The 8,611-nt window shown below is 49.8% G+C and overlaps 1 protein-coding gene and 1 non-coding gene across 3 annotated transcripts in view; one reads left to right on the top strand and one right to left on the bottom strand.

Annotated features, from left to right (window-relative positions):
• Positions 1 to 235: 235 nt before the first annotated feature.
• naprt (nicotinate phosphoribosyltransferase) overlaps positions 236 to 8,611 on the bottom strand; it is an 84,235-nt gene continuing 75,859 nt past the window's right edge. For both annotated transcript variants that reach the window (XM_072508047.1, XM_072508048.1), the window contains exons 11-13: positions 7,860 to 8,017; positions 4,196 to 4,303; positions 236 to 2,899 (exon numbers count right to left, since the gene is read on the bottom strand). In XM_072508047.1, the coding sequence (XP_072364148.1) occupies positions 2,819 to 2,899; positions 4,196 to 4,303; positions 7,860 to 8,017 (347 nt within the window). In that variant the 3' untranslated portion in view covers positions 236 to 2,818. The remainder of the gene's footprint in view (positions 2,900 to 4,195; positions 4,304 to 7,859; positions 8,018 to 8,611) is intronic.
• LOC140425886 (U2 spliceosomal RNA) lies at positions 3,074 to 3,257 on the top strand. The gene has a single exon (XR_011948048.1). It is a non-coding gene; the product is annotated as a U2 spliceosomal RNA (small nuclear RNA).

The raw sequence follows: 8,611 nt of genomic DNA, 5'->3' as shown, positions 1-8,611 counted from the left end.
CTCCTTTTTCACATTTTCTCCCAAATTTACACCCACCAACAATAAACAATAATCAGTAACAAATATGTCAATCCCCACATCAATAACAACGACCCCATCCTCCCACCAAACCCCCAAACATTAGCCCGCGTGTTAACATAAACAAATGACAAAAAGGAATCGGGGTCACCAATAGTCGCCATTAACACACACAGCCCTTCCCCCCCCCCCAACCCTCCCACCCACCCACCCCAACTAATGTTCGATGTTATCCAGTTCTTGAAAGTGCATATTGAATAATGCCCATGAATTGTAGAACCCCTCCGTCCTTCCCGTCAGTTCAAACTTAACCTTCTCAAGAGTCAAGAATTCCAACAGGCCTCCTCCCCCCCCCCCCGCCACGCCAGGGCACAGGGTGGAGAGGCTGCTCTCCATCCCATCAGGATCCGCCTTCGGGTGATCAACGAGGCGAAGGCTACAACATCTGCCTCCGCACTCGTTTCCAACCCTGGCTGGTCCGATACCCTGAATATGGCCTCCCGGGGGCCCGGGTCCAGCTTCACGTGCACCACTTTAGAAATTACCCTAAACACCTCCTTCCAGTAATCCTCTAGCTTTGGACAGGACCAAAACATATGAACGTGATTAGCGGGGCCCTGCCCCCGCAACGTTCACACACATCTTCTACTCCTTCAAAGAATCAGCTCAACCTCGCCCTCGTGAGGTGCGCTCTGTGTACCACCATCAGCTGTATCAGCCCCAACCTCGCGCACGAGGTGGAGGCATTCACTCTCCGGAGCACCTCACACCAGAACCCCTCCTCCATACCCTCTCCCAACTCTTCCTCCCACTTTGCTTTGATCCCTTCCAGTGGTGCCTTCTCCTCTTCCGAAATAGCCCCGTAAACCGCTGACACAACGCCCTTCTCCAGTCTCCCTGTCGTCAGCACCTCCTCCAGCAATGTGGAGGCCGGCTCCACCGGGAAGCTCTGTATCTCCTTTCTGGCAAAATCTCGAACCTGCATGTATCTAAACATTTCCCCCTGCTCCGAGTCCATACTTCGCTTCCAGCTCCTTCAGTCCTGCAAACCGACCCCTAAGAAATCTTTTAGTGTCTTAATCCCCTTCTCCTCCCATTATAACTGAAGCAGGTTGATACGGCCTAGGCCACATCGAAAGGCAGCTAAGAGGCAACCCCGGCAGCTTGGGACTGGAGACACGTATTGGCCCAGACCAGGAGATATTGTCAGCCCCAAAGAGCCACCAGTGAACCCACTGGTTTATTTTAATGATATTTCAACAGTTTTGCCAACTGGGGCTGGTTTAGCACTGTGGGCTAAATAGCTGGCTTGCAATGCGGAACAATGCTAGCAGCGCGGGTTCAATTCCCATACGGGCCTCCCCGAACAGGTGCCGGAATGTGGCGACTAGGGGCTTTATACAGTAACTTCATTGAAACCTACTTGTGACAATAAGCGATTATTATTATTATTGAATATTTCCAGGAGGCCTTCAACAAGATGCTGCATAGGAGACTGTTAAATACGTTAAAAGCCCATGGTGTTAAGGGTAAGATCCTGGCATGGATAGAGGATTGGCTGACTGGCAGAAGGCAGAGAGTGGGGACACAGGGGTCTTTTTCAGGATGGCAGCCGGTGACTCGTGGTGTATCTCAGGGGTCTGTGCTGGGACCACAACTTTCACAATATACATTAATGATCTGGAAGAAGGTACTGAAGGCACTGTTGCTACGTTTGCAGATGATACATAAATCTGTAGAGGGACAGGTAGTATTGAGGAAGCGGGGGGCTGCAGAAGGATTTGGACAGGTTGGGAGATTGGGCAAAGAAGTGGCAGGTGATAGCACTGCTGCCTCACGGTGCCGAGGTCCCAGGTTCGATCCCGGCTCTGGGTCACTGTCCGTGTGAAGTTTGCACATTCTCCCCGTGTTTACGTGGGTTTCGCCCCCACAACCCAAAGATGTGCAGGGTAGGTGGATTGGCCGCGCTAAACTGCCCCTTCATTGGAAAAAATGAATTAGATACTCTGAATTTATTTTTAAAAAGTAAATCAGAAGCACAAAGGGACTTGGGAGCCCTTGTTCAAGATCCTCTTAAGGTTAACGTGCAGGTTCAGTCGACAGTTAGGAAGGCAAATGCAATGTTAGCATTCATGTCGAGAGGGCTAGAATACAAGAGCAGGCCGTTCTTTTTGGTCCCCGGTGGGAAGACCAGTGCTGAACGGTGCTTGCCCAAGGTCTCCGAGGTGATGGGGATGAATCCCAACACTTCGGGCACATTGAAGTGAGACTAGCTGCCATCGCTCTAACATGCAGATTTGCCAAAGGAAGATCCCGCCCACAATGGGCTGGATTCACATCGCGCGGTCTCGCCAGATTGCGTTGGATCTCGCGAGGCACTGCGAGCCTGGTCGATCCCGGGAGCGGGGTCTCCCAGCATTGATTGGCCTCACTGCTCCGCGGCGCACTGCTTTACCGACGTAGCGGGCCATTGGATCGCACCCGTTAACTTGGGAATTGAGGTACCTCCCCGGAACAGATCGAATGGGCAGGTTGATGGGTGTGTTGGTGGGTGGGGTGGGGTTAATGGATAGAGGAAGCATGCTGAGGGGGTGGGGGGAGGAGGATGTATTGACAGGTAGGGAGGTTGATGGGTGGCATGTATAACAGGCGGTTCAATTCTTTCAAACTAAAATTGGAAGAATGTTTATCATAAAACGCCACACATTATTCGGGAGGTTGGTTGCTATTTTTCAGGGTCCCATTCTGCAGTGTTTCTTATTGGCTGTTGACGTCTACAGGGAGCTGAGATGCAATTGGCTCATTCGGGGCTGTGTGCGATTGTCTTGCTCTCTTTTGTAAGGTCATTCAGGAGGTCACGAAGTTTCAGTGACATAGCAACCTGGAGTTAGAAATAAAGGTAGACGTTACATTGATATAGCTCCTTCCACATCCCCAGGATATCCCAAAGTGCTTTACAGCCAACACTGTAATGTCGGGACAGCCAATGTCTGCACAGAAAGCTCCCACAGATAGCAGTGCGATGTGGATTGAGGGATCAATTTTGGCTACGATGATCGCTTCTCGGCCTTTTGGCTTAGATCAAGTGTAGTGTAGATTGAGCCTTTTGGCTCAGATCTGGTATGCCTCTCTTGTGGGGACCATGAATTGGATTCAATTTGAATTGGTTTTTGGAGCTGGATTAGGGGTTCGCCCCTGACCCACACTCTGAGCCCTGGCTTGGTAACTCAGAAAAAGTAATTTAAAAAAATAAATTGGGGCTACAATGTCAGAGGAAAATCAAACACTGAAAATGCTGGAAAATCTCAGCGGGTCTGACAGCATCTGTGGAGAGAGACGCAGAGTTAAGGTTTCGAGCCTGGGTGACTCTTTGTCAGAGCTAGGGCAGCAGGGTGGCGCAGTGGTTAGCATTGCTGCCTCACAGCGCCGAGGTCCCAGGTTTGATCCCGGCTCTGGGTCACTGTCCGTGTGGAGTTTGCACATTCTCCCCGTGTTTGCGTGGGTTTCACCCCCACAACCCAAAGATGTGCAGGCTAGGTGGATTGGCCATGCTAAATTGCCCCTTAATTGGAAAAAATGAATTGGGTACTCCAAATTTATTTTTTAAATACTCTGTTTCGCTCTCCACAGATGCTGTCAGACCTGCTGAGATTTTCCAGCATTTCCTGCTTTTGTTTCAGATTCCAGCAGCAGTAGCAATTTACTTTTACCCCAGGGGAAACTCACTTGTTCTTATTTGAAATATTGCCGTGGGATCCTACACGAGAGAACGCATGGACCTCAGATTAACGTCTTATTCAAATTATGACACTTCCGATAGCATTCCCTCAATAACGAAGCTGGGAATGTTGACCTGGATTAAAACCTCAAGTGACTGGAGTGGGATTTGAACCCACGCCTGGAAGGTAGTGCTAATCCACTGAGCCAGGGGCAACTAAACCAAACATGACATTACAGGATCATGGGGTCAGCAGGTTGGAAGTTGGGCTGCCGAGAATGTCAATGAGGCCTCAGCCCCAGCATGATGACCGAGTTTCCAATTGGCCCTCCTCGCTACCCAGAAGCCCAAAACAGGCCCGGAGTTAAAATCGGGACAGAGGAGGCCTTACCCTTCTGCGCAATCGGAGCTCATAGAAAGAAAACTGGCAGAAACCGAGCTTCATCTTTGTTCTCCTACCTGGTAGGGAACAGGATTCTGAAGGTGCTTGTGCTTCGGATGTAGGTTGTTCAGAGAGTTCAGCGCATGGCGCTTGATCTCTGATGTTGTACACAGGCTCTGGGAAAGCTAAAAGGAAACCCAAAACGCACAGTTAGAAATGGATGGACTGCTCACATATTCAATTCCATTTGTTTCCTGTCATTCTCCTAGGATCCTAACTCCAAATCTAGCACTGCTCAGGAAAAGTATCAATGTTTCTTCCCAGAGGGGCTGGTTTCGCACAGGGCTAAATCGCTGGCTTTGAAAGCAGACCAAGGCAGGCCAGCAGCACGGTTCGATTCCCGTACCAGCCTCCTCGAACAGGCGCCGGAATGTGACGACTAGGGGCGTTTCACATCATTTCACTTCATTTGAAGCCTACTTGTGAAATTTTCATTTCATTTTCATTTCATTAATCCACCAGGGGGCAGAATTCAGAGGTATGGAAAGACCCAAGAGTGTTACCTCTGTTCCTTTTGTGCAGAGTGCAGAATAGTATTACGGGTAGTGTTCTGGGAGCCTTACATGGGTCAGACCTGTGTGGATAGATGGAGTGCTCTATATGACAATGCACACGGATCTTAGAGTTTTGTTTTATCTGTAGCCACCCCCCCCCCCCCCCCCCCCCCCCCCATTCCCTCTGTAGATCTGTTGAGGTACAGGTTAGTGATGATCCAATTGAATAGAGGAACATTATTTAGAAATAATCTTTATTGTCACAAGTAAGCTCACATTAACACTGCAATGAAGTTACTGTGAAAAGCCCCGAGTCGCCTGTTCGGGCACACAGAGGGAGAATTCAGAATATCCAATTCACCCAACAAGCACGTCTTTCGGGACATGTGGGAGGAAACCGGAGCACCCGGAGGAAACCCACGCAGACACGGGGAGAACGTGCAGACTCCGCACGGACAGTGACCCAAGCCGGGAATCGAACCTGGGTCCCTGGCGCTTTGAAGCAACAGTGCTAGCCACTGTGCTACCGTGCCGCCCGTATTGAACAGCAGAGTCCCGGGACCTCACTGCAAGGGTACCTCAGGATAGTGTCCTCGGCCCAGCCATCTTCAGCTGCTTCATCAATGACCTTCCCTCCATCATGAGGTCAGATGTGAGGATGTTTTCTGATGATTACACAGAACCATTTGCAACTGAAGCTCCACGTCTAAATGCAGCTTGGGCTAACAAGTGGCAAATAATATTTGTGCCACACAAAGGGTCCAACTCCAACTTAAGAAAATCTAAACATCTCCTCTTGACATTCAATGGATAACCATGAATATATCCCCACTGTCAACATCCTCAGGGTTACCATTGACCACAAGCTGAACTGGACAAGCCACTTCAATACTGTGGCTACCAGAGCAGGTCAAAGGCTAGGAATCCTGCGGCGAGTGACTCACCTCCTGACTCCCCAAAGCCAGTCCAACATCAACAAGGCACAAGTCGGGAGTCCCGCAGAAGAGATTATTGTGCAAAATTAAAGCGCATGGAATTGGGGGAAGTGTATTGAGGTGGATAGAAAACTGGTTGGCAGAGAGGAAACAAAGAGTAGGAATTAATGGGCCCTTTACAAATTGGCAGGCAGTAACTAGCGGGGTGCCACAGGGATCGGTGCTGGGACCCCAGCTATCCACAATATGTATTAATGATTTGGATGAGAGAACAAAACGTAACATCTCAAAGTTTGCAGATGATACCAAGTTGGGTGGGAAGGTGAACTGTGACGAGGATGCAGGGATCCTACAGCAAGGTCTGGACAGGTTGGGCGAGTGGGCAAATCAATGGCAGATGCAGTATAATTTGGATAAGTGTGAGGTTATTCACTTTGGAAACAAAAACAGAAAGGCAGATTACTACCCGAATGGTTGTAGATTGGGAGAGGGGAGTGTGCAGCAGGACCTGGGTGTCCTTGTGCACCAGTCGCTGAAGGTAAGCATGCAGGTGCAGCAGGCGGTAAAGAAGGCGAATGGTATGTTGGCCTTCATTGCGAGAGGTTTCGAGTACAGGAGCAGGGATGTGTTGCTGCAATTGTACAGGGCCTTGGTGAGGCCACACCTGGAGTATTGTGCGCAGTTTTAGTCTCCTTCTCTGAGGAAGGAAGTTCTTGCTCTCGAGGGAGTGTAGCGAAGGTTTACCAGACTCCAGATTCCAAGGATGGCGGGACTGTCATATGAGGAGAGATTTTATTTATTTTTAAAAATAAATTTAGAGTGCCCAATTCATTTTTTCCAATGAAGGGGCAATTTAGCGCGGCCAATCCAACTAACCTGCACATCTTTGGGTTGTGAGAGTGAAACCCACGCAGACACGGGGAGAATGTGCAAACCCCACACGGACAGTGACCCAGAGCCAGGATCGAACCTGGGACCTCGGCACCGTGAGACAGCAGTGCTAACCACTGCGCCACCGTGCTGGCCCTGTATGTGGAGAGATTGACTCTGTTAGGATTGCTCTCGCTGGAGTTCAGAAGAATGAGGGGGGATCTTATAGAGACTTATAAAATTCTAACAGGACTGGACAGGGTAGATGCAGGGAAGATGTTACCAATGATGGGTGTGTCCAGAACCAGGGGTCACAGCCTGAGGATTCAGGGTGAACCATTTCAGACAGAGATGAGGAGACATTTCTTCACCCAAAGAGTGGTGAGCCTATGGAATTCATTACCACAGGAAGTAGTTGATGCTAAAACTTTGAATATTTTCAAAAGGCGGCTGGATATAGCACTTGGGGAGAATGGGATCAAAGGCTATGGGGAGAAAGCAGGATTAGGCTATTGAGTTGGATGATCAGCCATGATCGTGATAAATGACGGAGCAGGCTCCTATCTTCTAGGTGTAATGGAATACTCTCCACTTGCCTGGATGAGCGCAGCTCCAACAATACTCAAGAAGCTCGACACCATCCAGGACAAAGCAACCTTTTTTATTGGCACCCCATCCACCACTTTCAACATTCACTCCCCCCACCACCAACGCACAATAGCAGCCGTGAGCACCATCTACAAGATGCACTGCAGGAACTCACCAAGGCTCCTTAAACAGAATGTCCCAAACCTCGTGACCTCAACCATCTAGAAGGACAAGAGTAGCAGATACCTGGGAACCCCACCTCCTGGAGGTTCCCCTCCAAGTCACTCACCCTCCTGTCTTGGAAATATATCGCCGTCCCTTCACCGTGACTGGGGCAACATCCTGGAACTCCCTCCCTAACAGCACAGTGGGTGCACCTACACCTCAGGGACTGTGGCAGTTCAAGAAGGCAGCTCACCACCACCTTCTGAAGGGCAACTAGGGATGGGCAATAAATGCTGGTCTAGCCAGCGACACACACATTCCCTGAAATAATAAATTTGTAAAAATCACTGATTGGTCACCTCCTGTTCCTGTCATACTGCCGGAGAACCTCAAAGAGTTGAAGATTGACCTTTGGGACAAGCGGTGCTGCGAGCCGTTTCCAGAAGAAAAATCCAAAGAGTGTTGAAAACAAAAACCCACCTGAGTTCATTTTGGTAAATATATCCCGCTGGAGGGGAATGACTGACAAGTGCGAGAGGGTCACATGTTAAAACCTTCAGGAACACATCAAGTTGGCAGCAGCAGCTGGACTGAACAACGGCTGGAGCTCGAGGTGTCTTGTCACTCACCCGGCCGTGTTGATAGTAAACCCGGTGAAGGGCCTCCACCCTGGCCGCTGTCACTCGGAGAGACTCGGCCTTCCCGTTCAGAGCGTGACACTGAATTTCCTCACCGGCCTTTGGAGCAGGCTCATCGCTCAGCATCAGGAGGTCGAGGAATGGACTTCCTGGGGGAGGGTGAGAGAGAGCGAGGATAGGAGAGGTGATCGTTTGACTTTCAGCTTATTGCTCGTCATTCTTGTTGCAAAACATTTATCTCACACCCAGCAGACATGGAATATTTACATTCCTCGTGCACGTGAAGGGCAACTAGGGATGGGGAATACATTCTGGCCTAACCAGCCACATCCCGTAAAATGAGTTTAAAAAAAAATGTAGGCTCAATTGGCACCCAGACCCCAGAAATACAGAACTGTCAATCTGCAAGGCTGCCGACGTGCTCTAAATTTAATAACCGAAGACATCAAAGGCAAGACTCCCTTTATTTTCCTCTGGTTTTCCTGCTGCTGGGCCTCTCGGTCTGTCCCACTCAGAATGAGGGGGTGGTTAACAGGGCGCTTTTCTCGGAGGATAGCGCATGCCCTAGCTGTAGCTTTACACTGACGATGCCCAGCAGGGCTGCAACACCATTGAGGGTGCAGACATTTCAGGCTGAATCCTCCCGACTGTGGGTGGTCGCTGACAGACCTCAGGAATGCCAGCCAAACAGGCCAAACATCCCAAGGTGCACGCACATCTGCAATTTAAATTAAAATACCACA

This window comes from Scyliorhinus torazame, chromosome 6 (assembly GCF_047496885.1).
Source record: "Scyliorhinus torazame isolate Kashiwa2021f chromosome 6, sScyTor2.1, whole genome shotgun sequence".
Classification (NCBI taxonomy): domain Eukaryota; kingdom Metazoa; phylum Chordata; class Chondrichthyes; order Carcharhiniformes; family Scyliorhinidae; genus Scyliorhinus; species Scyliorhinus torazame.
Note: the sequence above shows the minus strand (reverse complement) of the source record. Positions and strands in the feature narration are given on the sequence as shown.